Raw genomic sequence first — 21,215 nt, 5'->3', positions numbered from 1 at the left:
AATTAATAATGATAAAATAGTATAAAAGATAAATGCAATAGTGATATATATATAAATTAATTAATTAAAAAAGTTAAGTAATGAAAGGATGAACATAAAATAAAACATGCAATTTACAGTAAAAAAATAAAAATGCAGTGAATACTATTTATTTTTGTTACCAATTCACCTGCAAATTATTTTCTTGATATACTGATTATTTGTTTAGTCTGTCAAAAGCCTTTTATAATTTATCATGGCCATGTGACTTTTTCTAGGAGCTTGTTTTGTTTGACCATCAGTCCAAAGCTAGGGCTGCTACTTACAATTATTTTCATCATGATTAATCTGCCAATCATTTTCTCGATTAATCGTTTGGTCTATATAATGCCAGATAGTGAAAAACCCAAGTTTCTCAAAGTAAAGGCTGTCTTTAAATGTTTTCTTATAATGTCAGTCCAAATCCCAAAACAAAAATCTATTGATTTGGATTTAAAAAAGAGAAGAGTCGACTGATCTTCGCGACTCCATCCAAACATAGTTATTATATTTTAATGATATGAAACACAGAGAAGGTGAAATCCTCACAAAATTGATGGTCAAACTCATTGCTTATACATTTGAGTTGAACAAATTGTTTCAACTAATTGTTTATAGTTATATTACAAAAGGTTATTTGTGATTTGCTGATCAGTATTTTGCTATATTTTTTTACCGAGGTAGTTATTTTAATATCTCAGGTTGAATAAAACCATTGTGGGTAATATTGCAAATCAATGAACACTGCTTTATTGTAAAATTGACTGTTTGGTATGAATATAATGAAGTATTTGATTTGTCAGGTATTCAATCCACTGGAATAGCCCAATAAATTTGATTAGATACAAGCTATGTGGCTTAATACAACAGTCCTGCCTTCATGAAGGTTATAATCAGTTTTTGTTGAATCTGTTTCATCATTTTGGAGGATGTGGTTATTGTGATAAACTGAGGGTTTTTTTCCCAATATTTAGTCTGCCTCCACTGATTTAAATGCAGTCGGTGAAACATTAGAAACACCTCTCACTATAACACGATACAATTCAACAGCATCACAAACTGCAGCCTCCAAAATGACCATAAAATTGAATCAAAGGCTCTCTAAAACAGTTTCACATTATAACATTCATTCATTTACTGCAGGACTGTTGTGTTAGACTGCATAACTTTTAGCTTGTTTGGAATAAGCGGGCAACTGGGTGTTTATTTAAAATTGAATATACAATAATAGACGATTTTATCCAGCTTTGATCTATCTAGCTGCTAGTGTGTGTGTCTGTGTGTGTGTGTGTGTATATATATATATATATATATATATATATATATATATATATATATATATATATATATACAGTACTATGCAAAAGTCTTAGGCAGGTGTGAAAGAAGAATTGATGGTGGTTTGAAGGCTGAAGGATTAAAGTGGTGTTGTTAGTTGGGACCAACAGTCTATGGTTGGGATAGCCAAATATCCCCATCAAGGTCACACCTTCTAGCCGGGCCTCCTACAGAATACACTTGAATGTCAGTGAGCAGAGATCAACCCTGTTTCTTCTCACCTGTGACCTCGCAGCAGATTCACGCTTTATCAAGGGGTTTCTTTGGGATGACTATGGAAGTGGGTCTGACTTAAATCAATTAAATCACTGAATAGATGTCCACAGGGAGTCAAAGACACGTCGACTTCTGACATAAATCATATGGAACGTGACAGATATCACCAAAGGAACGTGACATTGAAGCTATCAAAGAAGGCTACTAGTAGGCTTTTTTTTTTACAGACACAAAATGTGGCATAGTGCAACCTTCACAAACAATTACACCAATTGGTTTTCAGGTAGGAGTCGTTTAAATTTCCTCTCATCCAGGCTTCGACATTCACCTGAACCCACCTCACCTCCGCCACAGGAGAGCAGTGAAGAGAAAGAGGGGAAAGCCAGATGAACGTGGAAAACACACATTGATAAAACTGGAAATCGGGGGGCTAAAAAGTGCAAATAATCACTAGATGTGAATGTGTCCATTGAAGCACTCTTTTGGGTGCTAGCCCGATGCTCCCACTAATGGTCTGTTTCACTGAAGTAGCACAAGGAATGCTAACCTTCTCAATGCTTCACAACTCAGGGCAAGCATGGCAGCACTCCCATTTGTGTATGTGTGTGCAACTGTGTGTGCCTCGCTGTCATTATCCTTTCTCAAGGGAGGAAAAAAAAACCTCGTTCTAGCATACTCTCCCAATCCTGTAATGAACAGGGTCTACATATTTATGTTTTTGCCAGAGAACACTTGAAACACAAGAGGGGTTAAAGTAAAGAGAGGGGAGGTCTTTGGACCATTTTCAATATTTCCCCCCTCTGTGCCCCATAGGGCAAGTGAGGGGTTGCTTCTTTACAATAATCAGGTGACCAGAGGAAAATAGTGTGGCCTTAACAAGCCCAAATTAAAAAAGAACATCATTTTCATTATGCAGTCAAACACAATTACAAGCAAATGTTTTCTCTGTGGAGCTGCCCCTGCTTTCAGGGTCTTTGTCCCTCGCTCCTTAGTGTGTGCAGAGAAAGGCCCCGGTGGTCAATGGGCAGCTGAGTGGCGTGTTCAGCGGAGGCCCACATCCTTAGCCCCCAGCGCAGAATGCGTTTTGTTAGAAGAGCAGCCATACATTCTGAGCAGATTTGTTGAATTAGAGAGCGCAGCGGGAGACGGGGAAGCGGGGGGTAAGTGATGGGGAGGACTTGTTGCTAGGTGACTGACATACAACTGCAGCATGCCAGTTTTCAGAGCTTGGCACTCCTTGTCTGTTTTCCTTTTTATTTTGTTTTCTTCCTTATCATCCACCCCCCCCACCCCCCCATCCACCTCCACCTCCCCCTGCTCCACCCACCCATCAATTCACTTGTCTAGCTCTCCTTGTTGCTGAAGTGTAGATAATAAAATGAAGAGAAAATGGACAAAACATGGTGAATCGGGGAGGATTCTACAGTACACCTCTAGCACCTATACTAAGAACCTAGTCATCAGCTTTTCAACTGCATCGATACTTAAAAACCTCACTGCTGCTCAAGTGTTGTGGGAAACGAAAAATGCTTTTTATGGGAAAGTAAAGGTGGATTCCCTCTTTCTAATGTGCTAGTCGGTATAGAATCTGACATAAAGCATTAGCCTCATGGAGACACTTTGCGCTATCAGCAAAAAAAAAAAAAAGTATTTTCCTGGGGCTGGTAAGTGACACACAAGGACAGGCAGCAGGATTTCTCTGAGCCCCCACCTCCCTGCAGGCGTTGCTGCTCGGCAGATTTGCCATTTGAAATACTGATATTTTTCAAATATAATCCGAGATGTAGTGATCTCTGCGTGTGTTTTGAAATACCCACCTCCTTAATCCAATCAAAATTCAGTCAATAATTAGAGCCCACATTTTACATTTTCTGCCAGATTCATTGAATTCTCCTGAGCAAACACTTCCTTCAGCTCTCTCCTCATTCAGAAAGTGTGCTGTCCGTCTCCTCACTGGCTGACTTAGCAGTCTGACCACTTACCTTGTCAACGCCATCACTGCATGTCAAACAGTTCAGCCCCACACTGTCCCTTTCAGAGGCCCATCTGCTGACTGAAGTCAAGAGGGAGGTGGAGGAGAAAAGTTTTAAAGAGTCTAATTACCATTAATATTTATGTTTACTGTTTTAAAGGTGAATGAATATTTTTAATGCTCTGTAGTAGACTAAATTATTTAAATGTTATAATCCCGAGGGTTGATTGAACAACAGTAGGTGTTAAGATGTTTGTATTGAGTCACAGTCCTAGTCATTCACATGGGCAAATCAAATATCCTGATTTTCTTTGACCAAATACCTTGATATTGATATTGTGATGATATTGCAGTGGTTGATTATTGGCATTTTCAAAATGAGATTTTTTGATACATCATCAGTAATGTGAATATAATGACTAAATAGGTTAAAATAAATATGAGTCTGTTCAGAAAATGACATCATTTTACTGTATTGCAAGAAAAGGCAACACTAGATAATATCTAGTTTCACATCACAATTTTGATATAATATTGATATTAGGCAGCCCTGGATGGGTGAGATGCTTACGGTTTATATATTTGGTCGTCATGTATACGTGTGCGGGGTTTCTTTCTTTAAGAGCGTGAGTGAATAAAAAGAAACGTCTGTGCCTGCTGGTGCTGCCAATTGTGGAGAGGCATTACCTGCACACTTCGTCTCTCCATTTGCCCCCCCCCCCCCAGTCATCTGTGAACATCCCATCTTCATTCGATGCCAGCGTAGGGTGTAGAGATTCAGGGTCAGTGAGATTTTTGATTTCCCCCTCGGTGTCGCGTTTATTTGAAGCTCTGTCTGAAGGTCAAAACCAAATACACCCAAACGAAAAAGCCATTGTTGATCTGTTTCTCCACCTCGTGCCTCCCTATTCCTTTTCACCAAGAAAGCATCTTTCTCTCTTTGTGCTGCCGGGGCTTATGAGACTATCAGGGCACATCTGTGCCCTGAGGAAAATTCCCCTGCTCTCTCTAAAGCTGTATTATTCAGCACAAGGCCATGCCAGTCAATGTTTCTAAAAGCATTTGGTAGATTGTAAATGGTGATGCTAAAAACTGTCAGGAACCCACCAAGGTACAAAAAGAAGAAAGATACAGTATACAATAGCTTCCTTTTATATGTGTTAGGCCGACAAATTGTCGGAAACAAGAAAGAGGCTTCACATTTGATAGTAAAATAACCCTTCATGTAGCTTCCATAAGATAAAAAAACAGAGCAGTTTTGCATCTTCCTGAGAAAATGATATATGTTGTTTTTGATATGAGTAGTGAAGACACTTGGGTCAGCCAGAAAATATATAATTTAACAGATTTTTAGTGACTCATTGTGTCTTTTTTGGCTCATTTATTTAAAACAGCTTATTGAGGCGACCGTGAAAGTTTCATTCATTTGTGTCACAGTTAAATTTTAACTTTGATTTTTATATGGTAAGTGCTCATAGAGTTACAGGCATTCACAATTTAATTAAATGTATGATACTAATGAGCAAATTAGCATAATTTTTTTGGCAGATAAATATGGATATAAGACTAGACCAAGACAAAAATCAGTCTCCATTACTACGTGCTTCTTCATATACCAGTATTGATGGTAACCGTAATATTTAAAAAATGGACTGTTGATACCATAATGATAATATCCAGATGATAAAATTGTGTAAGTATTTTTAGCTCCTGTTAAATAACTTTTGTTCCTTTCCATTCTCACTTTGTCTTTCTTTTTTTTTTTTTTGCGAGATGCATAATTAACAATCTTAAAGATGATTTTCAGTAATTGCATTAGTATTTTTTCTGTAGCCATAGTGAAAATACCGTTATTTTAATATTTTATCAATTAAATATTTATCAATAATGTATCAATTAAAAAAAAACAAAAGTATAATTTAAAGTTAATAGTGTCTGTGTGTGTGTGTGTGTGTGTGTGTTTGGCGTTGGTCTCTTTGTGTCTTTCCGCCTGTGTGTAAACAGGTGTATGTTCGTGGCAAAGAAAGAGCATTAGTAATTGATTATCTCTCAGCTCAAAGCCGATACAGTTGTTGTGTGCTTTAGCTGATTGGATTAGCGGCCGCATCTCTTTGGCCGAGCTCCATACGACTTTGAAGCTACGATAGCATTAACACTGTCTTAAGTTTTACTGGCTCAGCCTTGATGCCGCTGTCAGTGTCGATGTGCTGCAGTGTGCCAAACTATTTGGCAGGATCTTAATCAAAGTGGAGGATCAGACCGAAAACAAACTTGTATCACCTTCTTTAACAGTTGCACGGCTCTTGTGCTTGGTTATTTGATACATTTATCTCTCTCTTTAAGCTGATGTAAAGCGACTCAAAGTGATGTTTTATTTGCAACAAACATGTTGGGCTGGTTTCAGCATCTGAATTAGCTTCTCCATGTCACCATCACACAGGCTCACAGCCAGAACTTTTATTGATCATACCCTCTTTTTTTCTGGTGATATTATTATTTTTGCCTCTTGAGGAAAACCTACTGCTAACTTTTGCCGTCTTATAGCTTGCTCATTTACATTAACCCGAATCCCCCCAGCTTGTCTGTTAAGTAGAATGATTTAATGTTCCCTGGCAGGAGCACCCAGAGCACCCCTCTGCTTACCCTCCAAACATGCATTTTTAATCAGTATATTAAGATGTCACATAACAGTCTGAGCTCATCACTAGTGCCGCTGGCCATAGCAGATATGGATTCAGCTGTTTAGAGTAGTATTAGACCCTGGCTGCTGGCTATTAGAGAGTAATCTCTCAATGAGGATGTGTAAAATGTGTTTTATCCTATACAAGAGCCATACGTAGAAAGGCTACCCAGGTGCAAATAAAACATAATATTTGCCTTTTTTTTTTAAAGATATCGCCGGATGTTACATTTACTGTGAGACCGAGAAGAGCAGGGACCAGTGAGGAAATCATTTGACTCATCTTCTCAAGGTCCCTGAAGTCTCCACAGGGCCTTGTCCTTGTAGCACAAGACTGCTGATGCCACGCAGTGCACTGAGAGGGCTGCGCACGGATAAATATTTGAGTATGTGTGAGTGGCGAAAGCGAGATGACTCTCAGCCTGTCAGTTGTGTTTGGAGTCATGGCATCAAGCAGGGACCTGCTCAGTGACACCGGGTAACTCAAGCAATGACATGAGCACATACACATATACTTTCTCTCTATGCACTGCATCAGCCTCCCTTACCCCTCTCTGTGTATCACACACACACACATACACACAGGCACAGATAGCCCTGTCAGCTAACTCCTGTCAGAGGCATCACCCTCTAGGTACAGTGGTGAGCTTTGTGCACACAGTGATCAGGCAGCTCGCCAGCTCTGCCTTCTCCTGCCTCTACCTAGATGACTCCCTTCATCCTAATGAGCTCTGTCAGAATGGCATTTGACATAAGCCATCAATAAAGCACAGCTGACAGACATTAAGAGTCCGGAAATCCAGGATATCCCTTTGCCGCTGCCCCTTGTAGTGCAAAACAACTCCCAAGTCCTGAGTTTGGGCTCCATCTGCAATTAGAAAACAGATCCTTACATTAAGGTTTAGATCTGATACAGACGTATTGACAGGCTGTCAATTCCACTCAAACCTTTGAGCAATTTTCATCCTGGCGCAGTTGTTTTCTGCATATTTTTAAAAATAAACTGCTTTAAATTAAATACATTGCAGACTATTGGTATTTATATATATATATATATATATATATATATATATATATCCTTTATTGAACCAGGTAAAAGCCTCATTGAGAATAAAAATCTCTTTTTCAAGAGAGACCTGGCCAAGAAGGCAGCATAAAAAGGAGACAAGTTACAACATTAAACAAAGTTATCACAGACATTAAATACAAATAAAGCCATCAGAAGAACACTGAGTGAGCATCAGTAGCCAACTTATATGTAGCAGTCACACTGACCAAGGGAAGAGTTTTCTTGGTCCTTTAAAATCAATTTGAGTTCCCCGACTGTGATCAGCTCAGACAGTTTCAAGTCCTTAAGCAAATTATTCCATGATTAAAGGGCGTAACTAAAAGCTTTCTTACCTAACTCAGTTCTCACTCTTGGCACCAGCATCTGTACAATATTTTGAGAGCGAAAACTGCATTTAATGCGTAAAGATCCTTGATTAGAAGATAGCAACTTAAGCCAATGAAAACATTTCTGTTTCGAACGGGCAGAATGTAATTGTGCTGCATTGTAGACAGAAGCTCTTCTCACAGCGAGCCTTGTTGTAGCTCATCTGTGGTTGACACTAATAAAACACTAGGTCCAGGAAACACTTCTATTTGACGGAAACTGATCAACTTAAAGGGGTCCTTTTGATTCTCACACAGTAGAGTGTAATGCAGACATGAGTGTATCATTTACTATAAAGTAATTCTGAGCTCAGGGTGAAGTCACTGCGCTACAAGGGACTCGGTATGAATCACTCCCCACAGATAATGGACACAATTCAGGCTTCTGTTTTTATTTTTTCCCTCTCTGTCAATTTGCCTGAAGGTGTTTGTATAGGTATTGAGCGAACGCATACAACTAACTACATGAAAGGAATCTAGCTCGGCAGTTATGTACAGTACAGTATGTATTGGAAGCTGTTTTTTCTTTTATTCGTACAGGCTTCTTTTCTACTTGCATTGAACACATTAAATCACACACATCCTAAAGAGACTGTGTAAAGGTCACACTGCGATAGTGCAGACAAAAGAGCAAAGTCTGTTGCTGGAAGAGACATTTATTGACAGTCCTCTACATGTGTGTGTATGTGTGTGTGTGATGACTAGGAGGAGCAGAGTAGACAATGTGAAGTGGAGGTGAGGCCCAGGCAGCATGGCTGCGGCGTTGTGACCTGTGCCCTGACTCACGCATCATGTAGCTCCCTGGTGCCAGAGGACCCTCTGACCGTGATGAGTTTTGACTCCTGTCACCTTTGGGTGTCGTCAAGATCCTCTGACATGGATTTTTTTTTATTTTTTTTTCCAAAGAGAATGCTTTTCTGCAGCCTAAAATGCTCTACGGGTGACTACTGTCCCCACCAGTGAAGAATAGAGAAGAGACGAGACACGAGGAGGCTTTCTAGACATCAGAAAACCAAAAAAAAGAGGTTTGCTGTTGTTACACACAGGCCAAATAATCTGAAAGCTATTCATAGAAGCTTGAGCCGGTCCTACCCATTATGAGATAATAAGCAGTTGCTTAGTAGAATCTCCTGATTTGATTATATCACAATTGACCATTTGAAATGTATTGCGATTTTTAAGTATTGCAATTATTATGATGATAATGATTTATTGCGATTTCTGTTGTCTTTTTCAACATAAGAACATAGGAGAATGTTGAATGATATACATACATATTTTCAAAAACATATGTATAATATACTATGCTAAAAGTATTTACTGTTCCCCCACAAAACAAGCGTGTCCTGGAACCTAGTGAGAAATAATCAAATTTTGTGTTTTTGTTTTCTTTTAGATATCATACGTTAAAATGAATGTTATGTATTTCAATATGATATATAAGGATAATCAATTCAAGAAAAATACTGCAGCTCAAAAATGCTGCTGACATCCTGTTTAGTTCCTAGAATTTTTTTTTCAGTTTTTTGTTTTGTTTTTTCATTTTATTTAAACGGTGCTCATTTTGTCCTTCTTTGTCTTTTGAAACCATACCAGACTTTCACAATATTATTAGTTATTTGTGATAAACGTTTGTCCTTGGCTTGTGCATCATATGCTTTTAGTCATTCATATACTTTCTGCATTCATATTATGGATGAATACGGGTCATATGCAGCCCTTTCCAGTGCCAACACAATACTAATGTATGCATGTACTTAATATAGATCAAGCAAAAGGCCTTGGCATGGAGCTTTCACGGAGTTGGGTCGGGGCTAATAGACAAATAATGCATTTACTTACTATATCTGTTGAAAAACACCTTCAAAACATTCAGATCTTCCATTAAAATTGATGATTATGATGTAGAGCTTTTTCGTAGTTATGCAATGTGTAGCCCCTGCCAACGGGGGTTCTTCGCTGCTAAACTTTGGTCTTTACATGATTATTTGTACATTGTGTGTTCTTCAAATATTATTTATAGTGACAATTAATGCCATCTAAATGATGAGGGGGGGGGGTTCCCGAACCAAATCCTGCTTAGGGCCCCGAAAAGTCTAGTGCCTGCCCTGATTCTTTACAAACTTTGCGGTAAACTGACAAAAATGGTGTTACGCACTGAGTCAGCAGTGCTCAATACACTGGAATCATAATAGAAGTAAAGAGTAGGATCTTTGAGATGTTATGTATTCCAGGCTGGGTGAATGGGATGGAAACAGAAAGACTCAGATGGTGTGTGGGTTGCGGCAGAGGAAGGTCTAAAGACCAAGCATTTAATCAATCCACCGCTTTTGACAGTTTGTCTGTAGCTGTGTCAACACGGTACATTCACTGAAAGGTTTTTCTTTTTTTTTTTATTTGTTGCATTTCTTCTCATACAATACTCAGGTTTGACAACTGGACCATTGTGTTAAAGAAAACAACCACAGATTTTGGACTTTCATTCACCGTTCGCTGTGACTGAAAATAAGGGAGCGAATAAAAAGAAAAAGCACGCCACTGGATGCCAATTTCATGTATGTTTTGTATGTGGAAAATCACTTACTGCAGTGTTCTCTTTCAATTTCAAGCGTGCTGTATATGACTGTTCGTGAACACAGAGGATTTACTGTTCATAATTACCAGGCTGGCATTTTAGCTCTAACAGCGAAATGCTGCCTCGTACAAACAATCACTTTGTTGTGCAAGTGCTATAGGTGATGGATGCATTTGTTCATTTGCAATTTCTGCTCTCTTGCTCTGCCTCTTGCACACTCATAAGCACAGGTAATATATAGTGTGTCGGTGTGCAGCATACACTCCCTAGTTTCATTTAGCCCATAAATTGACTGCATTCAAGAGTGGTATGGATGTAATAATTGCATGCCCTCTATAACATATGCTGTAAATGTTTTCATGAAAACAAAGAAACAGTAGGTTTCATAATATTCCTAATGGCTTTCCTCCAAGGATCCGAGGTTCACCTTCACTGTATTCTTTGTTGGTGGCAGCCCGACGCAGTTCTCTCACTTACATTTGCGACTTACAGTGAGGCTTCGATATAGGATCTCACTTTTATGCTGCATGACAAAAGCAGTATTCAATTAAATTGCGCTTACAAGCCACAGATGGCTGACGAAGCCTGTCGCTATTTTGCAGGAGCAATGGCTCCTGTGCTTTTGTGTGGCCTGACTGTGGGTTCTGCAATGTTCTGTTGCAGCATTGAGAACTCACGCTAAACAGTAGTTTTGCAGTAGGCATTATGGTGTTGCATATTTATCATGCTAGTGTGAATTGGCTTAGTGGATATAAGGTCAAATATCACGTGCACTCGCTATAATAGCTGTGGTCTGTGCTGTGTAGTATATCCCCTGCGATACAAAAGCTTGGGGGGAGGAGCATGTGTGTCAGGGCAGGGCTGGCCATGTGTGTGCACGCCCCCACACTGCAGTGTATTGGCTCTGCTCTATCCGTGTCAGCAGGGCTGTGTGACTGAGAGGCACTGGATTACGTACACTGGGGGCCAATGGGTCAGTGGATAAGAAGTCTTCTCTGTTACCACAAATCCACAGATTAAACGCCGTGTCGAGAGCTAGTGCTGCCCCGAGGGCAAATGGGTCTGAAAACACAACTCTCAGCAAGCTTTGCCGTAACCCTCCTGTCACTGTGTGGCCACAAGGCAACGTATGAGACTTCTCTTTAAGTCCCGCTGCATAAGCTCTGCCTTTAAATACATCCGGGTCAAAGTTAATCCAGCTGGGACAGCTGACAAGTTAAAACAGTCTGTTTTGCACAGAGAAGTCAATCAATGCAACACTGAAGTCAAGCAGGCGGGGAACATGCACAGCAATGTTTGCATCCTCCATCTTTGAGAAGCAGAAGTGGCGTCCCGCCCCACCCCAGGCAGCTAACTGCATACGTTAACATTGTGTGGCACTGTTTTACATCACTGCCCGCCTTCTCCTGATGCTGTTTAAATGCTTTAAACAGGCTCGGTGCCTACACAGACACGTCAGAGGATATTTACAGCAACATAGCATGTTGACACTGAGATGATATGGTTTTGCTTCAGATACAGATTGGCATTTACCAATGATGTTTGGAGCGAAACACTACATGCATGTTTATAGTGAAGGAGAGAGAAAGGTACTGTAGGTCTGTGTATGATGGTGGCACGATGGCTGTTGGTGACAGACTCTTGTAGCGTCTCGTCTGCTCCAGTGATCCTCGGGAATCTGGGTCATTTCCAGCCTGTTCACATGTAACTATTCCCCGCTCCTTCCCTCCCTCTGCCCAGGGCAAGCTACGGCCCAGCTCCATGCTAATGATGACACAAAGTAAATGCACTCATAAATCTGTATGAAGCTGAGCGGTGGTCTGCAGCAGGGTGCAGCACACCTCTGTCTGTGCTGTATCACTTCTCTCTTCACCTTGTTCTCCTCTTTACGTCGTTGCTCGACACTGAGCTTCAGAAAAAATTGTGCATCGCACTTTTACTGTTTGGCAGTAATCTTCTATAACTGTTTAATGCAGTGAAGGACGTATATGTGTTGGTATAATAGCCACAGGCGCTGCAGAAGCTGCTGGTTGTGTCCATGAAGTACAAAGCCTTGGATGCTCCTCAAAGCCCCTGTTGTGAAGTGCGTTCACCTACATCATGGTAATGGTGTACTCTAATGGTATTTTACTCTAACTTGAAAGCAAATTAATATTTTCAGTTCATCCAAAAATCTAAAATATATTTTCCTCTTACCTGTAGTGCTTTTATCAATCCTGATTGCCTTGGTGTGAATTGCAGAGTGTTGGAGATATCGGCCATGAAGATATCTGCCTTCTCTTGAATATAATGGAACTAGATGGCACTAAAATACATTTAAAAACATCAACAGCAATGTCGTTTTCCAGAAATCACTACATGGTTGCTTAAGATAATCCAGTTTCTTGCAGGAACTATTTTCTTTTTTCCTTTAACATTGATTTTTGACTGTGAAAACCGCAGAAACACTTTTCCATACAAAGGTCAGTTTTTTAGGTGTTCTGGAGCTTTCAGTTATACCACATGATCTTTAACAATAATTTTACAATGGTTATAGGAAGAAGATTTCCATTTTTTTTTTTTTTAAACGACTTAAAGTTAATATTTTTGCCTTTTGGTGATTGAATTATGAAATCTTATGCTCTCTCCATCTAACAGGATTTACAAAATAACAGGAAAATCTGACATTACACACATACATAAAGTTCAATGCAATAACCATGGAACACATACTGGTGTTTTTACTGTGTTGCATTCAATATCTAGTCATTTTTCAGCTGAGTTTGAGTCTTTCTGGCTTGGAGTCAGCTGTTCCTGCTATTTTGTCCACCCTCTGTTCCTCACCGTTCTGATTTTGAATCGTGTCCACCTGATCTCTCACTCCAGCCTGCAGGGATTATTGTAGTTTGGATGTGTTTACAACTTTGTAAATCTTTTTAATGATATTATAACCGAGACAGCAGCCAATTAAAAATCAGCACATCTGATATGAAACTACAACCGCATAAAAAAATGTGTTTTCGTGTGACAGAGGACTGGCTGCAGGGATGCGAGTGGGATCCATGAAACAAATAAACAAAGGAGAAGAAAAAAGCTGTGTTTGAATGAGATCCACTGTGTTGCGGTGCTGAATGTGCGGAGATATTGGTGTCAGGAGGCCTATATCTCCTGACACAGTGACACAGGCCTGGACACGTTAGGATACACAATATGCACTTCGGCTTAGTACATTTACAACCGCATATTATGTTTATGATATTTGAACAATTAAAAAACAACATCAATTAAATAAAAGTGCATATCTGCGGGGTTTTCCATAGATTAATATACCTGTTTATTCGCGCAGTGATACTAAAAATGCGAGAGAAAGAGGGGGAAAAATCGTGTCCTTCCTTTTTTCTCCTTGTATAAATGTTTTAACAGTGCCAATAAGCTAGACGTGTTGCTTACAGAGCACAGTCTACAATTGTTATTTCCAGCCCTCCGTTTAAGAGATCCAAAACTCGCCTATATTTTATTGATACGCGCTTCCTAGAGAAAAAAAAAAGCTCTAGCAGTGGTTGTAAATTTCGGTTGGGACGGGCAGCCTGCAGAGATGAAATATTTACAGGAAGCTGAATATTTCAGAGCAGCACCTTGTCAGTCGCCCTCGGAGTTTACTTCCACTGCTGCATCTGATGGAGCTCTTATCCTTTATTTACCAATATTTCCCGGCTGGTGAAATGATATGGTGAATGAATGGTAAGACCGATCATTGCTCACAGTGGTGCTATAAAAAGACATTTTCATAAAGAAAATGCGCCCTATTTGTTTGCCTATTTCTAACAACATGCAAGAGGTTATATGAAGTCTTGATTATTAAGACTTTCTTTTTTATATATGTAATGAAGATCCAGTAAACCAGCAAGAGAATGAACAGCTTCCTGTGCAGAAGGCATTTCATAACCCCGCATCAAGTCTATAATTCATGCAAAAAGAGCCCGAAGGGGATTCAGCTCCAGTGTGCGCGCGTGTGCAAGCGCGTGCACGGGAGAGAGAAAGAGAGAGACAGTGGGTGTGCATATGTGTGTGCGCGGAGGAGGAGGGGTGTGTGGGGGATCGGTGAAAATAATATCAGGCTTTTCCGTCAGAATGAACTTTCCTACTGTATCCAGCCATGAAATAATCTGACCCGACACTTCAAACCATCTGCGCTATCTATCCGCCCTCTTATTTACTAAATCAGCCTGTGCACAAAACGGAGTGTGTCTGATACTAAAGCCGAGTAGCCTGGCAGGGCCATGATAATCCTATATACACAAATATCACGTTTATTCCCTGCTGCAGTCAGCACAGGAGCACAAACACAAACTCACACACACATCTGCCAGTATAACAGCAATCAATTATCCTGAGGTTTTTTTTTTATTCACGCCCCACTTAAAAGAGCATGCATCATCATAACTTGGGCTCAAATACAATTTATTGTGGTTACTAAATTAGCACGTTTGTGAGATTGAAAAATGCAGGAAGACTCCACTAACTCTGGTCAAGGTTACAAAACTGAGTTGGCTGCGAATTTGCAGTCCTGTAAAAGAATAGTAAAGCGCACCCTTTTTTATTTTTTTATTTTTTTATTTTTTAACGATTTTCACTATTAAGTATCGACATAATCATATGTGAGTAAATACAACCAACTACTATCTTGTTATTAAAATGAAGCCACGTGTGATCTTAGATTAGTTTATTATAGGAGTATTGTGAGATGGGGCCTAATAGTAGATTAAAAAAAATAAAACATGAGGTAACTAAAATCCACAATTTAATAGGACATACTGCACAGTATAATCGACAGATTGTATCTATAATGTGATATTGTGTAACATGAGTTTTGGGGCAGGGCGGACGTGTCTTTTTGCTGTGTAAAGCCCGTTTCAAGAGCTGTGAGGGAGGCTGAGCGGAGCTCCGCCACTTGACTATATAGACTGAAGAGTGTTTCTGTAACACAAAGGCAGAGGGTGTTTGCAAAGCACGGCGGGGCAGCTAAACGTTTGAAGACGCCAAGCAAAAAGGTCAAAATGTTTATATTATTTTTGAAAAGGGAGGTGCTGAGATCTCCTTTCCGCCTGATTGGCCGAACTTGACAGTGATTGACGTGCATCCATGGCAACCGGGCAGCCAATCTGCCAAGTCCAATAGGAAATCATCGGAGGGGGCTTGACTGTCTTTTTCTCCCCCCTTAAAAAATCCATCTCGGCTCCGGCTTTAATTCTTTCGTACTTTGAATCCCAGCCTACCTTGAAAAACCCACCGCGGCTCCTCGCACCTTCAGCCCTTTGCCTGCCAACTTTGCCCAGCCGGAGGATGCGGTAGCCGGCCCCCACGCAGCATCGGTCCTCCTCCGCGGCGTTTGGTGTTTGCGTTTTTTCACGGCTGGTCAGGCGATTGGTGCGGTAACTTTGGGATTGCCTTGTTTTTTTTGGGTGTCTCGGACTGCCTCGGCGCGCGGCAAGCAGAAGCAGGAGGACCCGACGCGGAGGAGAGAGAGAGAGAGAGAGAGGAGAAAGGAGGGGGAGAGGGAAACACGGGAGAAGCCTCCATGTTTCAGCTGCCCATCTTGAATTTCAGCCCCCAGCAGGTCGCCGGGGTCTGCGAGACTCTGGAGGAAAGCGGGGACGTCGAGCGCCTCGGCCGCTTCCTCTGGTCGCTGCCCGTCGCGCCAGCAGCCTGCGAGGTCCTCAACAAAAACGAGTCGGTGCTGAGGGCCCGGGCCGTCGTCGCCTTCCACACCGGCAATTTCCGTGAACTCTACCACATCCTGGAGAACCACAAGTTCACCAAAGAGTCGCACACGAAGCTGCAGGCGCTGTGGCTCGAAGCGCACTACCAGGAGGCGGAGAAGCTGCGGGGACGCCCGCTGGGGCCGGTGGACAAATACAGGGTGCGGAAGAAGTTCCCCCTACCCAGAACCATATGGGACGGAGAGCAGAAAACCCACTGCTTCAAGGAGAGAACCCGGCACTTGTTAAGAGAATGGTATTTGCAGGATCCCTACCCGAATCCCAGTAAAAAGAGGGAGCTTGCACAGGCTACAGGACTTACACCCACACAAGTGGGAAACTGGTTCAAAAACCGCAGACAAAGAGACAGAGCAGCGGCTGCCAAGAACAGGTGAGATACATGCTCCTCTCAACACCAAACAAACAAAAAAACACCCTGCATCCTGACTCCATGTATGCCTCATGTGATTTGATAGTATTTCAGTTTAAAATAGAGCAGGCCGTAGCCCACGCTGGCTGGAGCCTTTCAGTACTGGTGATCACACTCACAATGGTTCTGTAACCCTGGTTCTATAATAAGGACCCTTTTTGTTTTCTTATTAATTCAGCTCGCACTGTCTGTGATGTTATTTTATTTTACGGGAATAAAAATACAAAAAGTGGCCAGCCAGCAGTGTCGACAATAAATTAAAGAAAAACCTGAGATCCTCGTAATTTAAGATTATTTGTAAAACAAAGCTCTGTTTTTCTTTGAATTGTTGACGATAAAATGTCATGCTATGTCCATGTTATTTTCTGCTTATTTTATTTTTAGTGCACCCTAGTATGCCAATGCACATCTGTTATCGATAATAGTAAAGCAAAATATCTTGCATGTAAATTCTAATATCAGTCATAGCTAATAAAAGGCCTATTGCAGTGTGGGTCGAGGTCACATGTTAAATGCAGCTAAAACAGCCCATGTTTCAGTATAATATTAACATAGAATAATGATCGCCTGTCCTTGTGAAACGACAAAACATTTTTCATTATCCTATATTGGTTTATATTTTAAAATGTTTTACTGAATGCTAATATACGAATTAAACCTACCATAACAGTGCTATATGTGTTTTATTAGGGATTATTTCATACTTCACAAGGCAAAACATAATAAATACAAAGAAATTGCAGTTTTATATAATTAAATTCCATTCCATAGTATGTGTTGTTATTGTTTTTTCATAAAAAGTGAAAGTTTTAAAAAAACAACAGCAAATGGTTTGAGATAGCCTATTTATTTTACTCAGTTGTTGTTGTTTTTTAAAACACAAAAAATACACAGCAGAAAAATACCTATAAAAAGAAAATAACTCTAAATATTTTTTTCTTTTTTTTTTTTTTTACGAGATTGTTTTCAGAAAAAAAAATCTTAATTGTGACTGTAAAAGAATGTGTGCACAGAAGACGTTGTTTATGTCTCCTCTCTCCCTCCGTGTCCTCTGCCCATGCAGGCTCCAGCAGCAGGTCCTGTCCGGCGGCTCGGTCCGCTCCCTGGCGGACGAGGACGGCACCGTGGACCGCCTGGGGAACTCGTCCAGTCCGGAGGCCAGTCTGTCCAGCAAAGCAGCCGCCTCGGCCATCTCCATCACCTCCAGCGACAGTGAATGTGACATCTGACGGGCGGATCGGCGGTGCTGACGAGTGAAAGACAATCCAATAAAACAAGTCATAGTGCCTGCGTTGAGTTAAACACACACACACACATAAACTGATATCTGACGGGTGCCAAAACATGAGGGGATCTGTGATCTGCGGCGGACTGCCCGTCCTGTTCCTGTTAGGCCTACATTTTTTTTTCTTTGCGTTTTACCCACGTGTGGATAACTGAACTTAATATGGACGAAACATATTTGACGGACTAATAAACAACGCCCCCGAGATGATGAAGTAAAAAAGAAGAAAAAATAAAAAAACAAAACATAAAAAGGGATGAAGGCATCCGAGCGCCTAACCTGCTGTTCTCTGTGGGTATTTCATGTTGAAAAAGAACTGTGATATTTTTACTTTAAAGTTTTATAAATAATGTTTATTTGCCTATTTAAAAAAACAACGATCTGCTCTGTCTCTTGGAATTTCATATTCATTTGCTTGGTGTTTTTAATACTTACCTTGTACACAGGTGAACCTGTTGAGCATGCGCGCTTTAGTGAAAATGTGTTTCAGTAAAAGAAAAAAAAAGTAAAGATAACTTAATAAAATAATTGTGGATCAAGAGAGTATAGAGTTTAGTCTTTTTTTTTTTTTTTGCTGTGTGGGGGAAAAAAGGACAAAAAAGTGGTCAATAGAATTATAAAATCTTAAAATTCTCATATAAAAATCATCTTTCTCGTGATTCTAACGCCACAGTGCTATCTATCCCCTGACACGTTTTAGAGCGAGGCCTTAATTGGCCAACATGCTTCGCGTCGTGTAATGCAGGGTGACAGCGAGAGGTCACGGAGAGGCCGGCTCACTAACCCGGATGATCTGCGAGAGAGATCATGGAGATCAAAAACAGCAGATTGTGGAAATGGGCTTTATTCTAGCCCGTGGAGGAGCACACACAATATAGAAACAAGCTTCTTAAATCTTTTGCAAGTGTCCATTTTCCCATCAACGGCTTTACTTCAGTAAATAGGCCGAGCATGGTGCCAATATACAGAAAATGACACATTTATTATGGCTAAATCAAAATAATGATTTGCTGAACATGTGTGCCATTAATACATACATAGCCATATCTATATTGTTTTTTATTGAGTTATTTTTTAAAATTGATACAGGCTTGTTTATCATTAAACCGGACAAGTAATATTCCTAGCCTACATTTTTTACTCTAACGGTCTAAACCTACTCTGTTATTATTATTATTATTATTATTATTATTATTATTATTATTATTATTATTATTATTATTGCTCTATTTTTGTAGAAGAAGACTCAAAGTAATTGATTCCTGTGGGGTTTAAAAAAAATCTATCTGCAGCATCCTTTCAAAGTAAAATCTGGCATTATAATATTCTCCTCCAGGATGTAGAATAAGTTGGCCTGCAGCATGTTATTTAACCGTTCTGTTTGACTATAATAAGGCTTTATATCAGAATAAAACTGCCTACTGTAAACGTGGCGAGGGGAAAAAAGGATGAGAGCAAAGTGAGCAAAGCAGACTGGACCAGAAGTTGAGCTTTTCCAACTGATGGGACAGACACCTGGTTTCGTCCAATTTGCAATTAATTAGGCTACAGTAACTTCTGAAACAGACAAAAGCCTTTCAGCTTGAACAACACAGAAGCTAAATGTGTATGGAGGAAGAGGAAACAAGTGAAGGGAAATAAATGGGGTTGGGAGGGAGGGGAGAGGAGAGGGGGGTTCTTTTTTATTTTTTTTATTTTGTGCTGCTCTTCATTCAAACCACGGGGACAAAATGGCTGAATATTTCCGTTTCTATTGAAAAATAAGGACGACCGAGGGGACGGGATGAAAAAGTCTTTCTCGCAGTCAATAAGGTTGTCAAACTGGTCAGCGGTAATCAGTGCTAATGATGGGTCTGGGGTCCCTGCTCGGACAAAAGGGGCCCTGCCGCTGTTTTGTAAAGGGAAGCGACCGCGGGTCCCTCTCCAAAAGAAAAGAGTGGAGGGGGAGTCTGGGGCACGGAAATCACAACTTCATCCTCTGTGTGCGTGTGTGTGTGTGTGTGTGTGTGTGCGTGTGTGTGTGTGTGTGTGTGTGTGCGCGCGCGCGCTGCGGTTTGAGCTCATGGCTTGGCCTGTTAAAAGGTTTTAATTACCAGTTTATTGTTTCGTGACTACGCTGGTGGAGTGGGTCGCACTCTCGCCTGACGGCAAAAAGCATCGCAGGTTCGAATCCCTGGCTGCCTCGCACAGTCCAAAGACATGCAGCTTAGGTTTAATTGCCCGTAGGAGTGAATGAGAGCGTGAATGGTTGTCTGTCTCTTTTGTGTCAGCCCTGTGATAGTCTAGCGACCTGTCCGGGTGTAGACTAACCCGCCTCGTGACCCGAGAAGTGGTCAATGACAATGAATGTGTTTTGTGACTTGTAGTGACCTGCACATACGCTTCTGTCAGTTATTAGATTATTAAATCCACTTGGTTCTGATCTGCGTTGTAGAGAAAAACAGTTCACCTCGTGTTTGTCTGTATTTTGACAGGTTAAGGATAGTCGGACAAGAGAGGTTAATATATGTTATGATTTATCTTGGAGTGTATAGGCTGCAGCCTTGACTATACGTATTTATTGTTATTGAGCGTGCAGACAGTGAGCAGCGCGGCTTGGTTCGTCAGTATCAATGACTGCACAGACACGACAGCCTGGCTCTCTGTCTGCACAGCATCTGTATTATCAGCTCATTGGATCTTAATAGGCTAGATAGCTATTTTTAATAAAGCCTTACATATAGAGCTGTCACGATCTATACATTTAAAAATGTATATGCCATCAGTCAAATTTATCTTTAACTCTGCTTATTGTGCTTCAAAAAGAAAGCAAATTAATTACAAAATGCGGATGAAAGTGTTTGTGTGTGAGAGTATAACCATAACTGTGCAAAATGAGGAAACGGAGGTCCTGTATTCTTTATTATGTGAAATATCAACATTATATCAATATTTATTTACTTTTAATATCTTGGTTATTATTAATTCCGGTGTATTACAATCCTAGTACAAGACACAACACCAACACAAGTAATTTTAGGCTACTTGTAAAATAATCATGATAATAAGATAAACGTAAAACTTTATTTTTATTAAATAGAACGAGCAGCTTTTATATAGGAATAATGATACAAAAAACAAATAAAATAAATTTAAAAAACATTAAAATGAGTAGGCCTATACATTACTGAAACATACCAAGTGAATGCTTAGAGGAGCTTAAAGTGCCATTTCCAGAGCTGATACATGATTAATAACCAGCCATGTTGTTGGCGTGTCTATATTCTCTTAGTTGTCCTACAAAGTGCCTGTCTGTCCCGGCCCAGTTTGTTTTTATAAGGCGAGAAGTCAATCCCGAAACACGAGAGAGGAATTTAAAAATGTATAATGTATAGTAGCCTACAGGCCTATCGTTATTGTTATTATTTTTTAAAATCTATAATATGAACAGAAGGAAGGTCACGGATACGAGATGATGTGAAACGGTCCAAACCGTGAGGATGAAGGTCGTCGCTTCACAGGTGCAGAGCAACAAACAGAAAAAAACAGA

General features: G+C 40.4%; 1 protein-coding gene and 1 long non-coding RNA gene across 2 annotated transcripts in view; both read left to right on the top strand.

The window, feature by feature from the left end:
• The window catches only part of LOC131988280 (uncharacterized), a 53,453-nt gene that overhangs the window by 3,146 nt on the left and 29,092 nt on the right, over positions 1-21,215 (top strand). The gene's annotated exons all lie outside the window — the stretch shown is intronic.
• Positions 14,840-18,232, top strand: LOC131988279 (homeobox protein SIX6). The gene is made up of 2 exons (XM_059353388.1): positions 14,840-16,362; positions 17,465-18,232. The coding sequence occupies exons 1-2, from the start codon at positions 15,791-15,793 to the stop codon at positions 17,628-17,630; spliced, it is 738 nt and encodes a 245-aa protein (XP_059209371.1). The 5' UTR covers positions 14,840-15,790; the 3' UTR covers positions 17,631-18,232.

This window comes from Centropristis striata, chromosome 16 (genome assembly GCF_030273125.1).
Source record: "Centropristis striata isolate RG_2023a ecotype Rhode Island chromosome 16, C.striata_1.0, whole genome shotgun sequence".
NCBI lineage: Eukaryota > Metazoa > Chordata > Actinopteri > Perciformes > Serranidae > Centropristis > Centropristis striata.
Note: the sequence above shows the minus strand (reverse complement) of the source record. Positions and strands in the feature narration are given on the sequence as shown.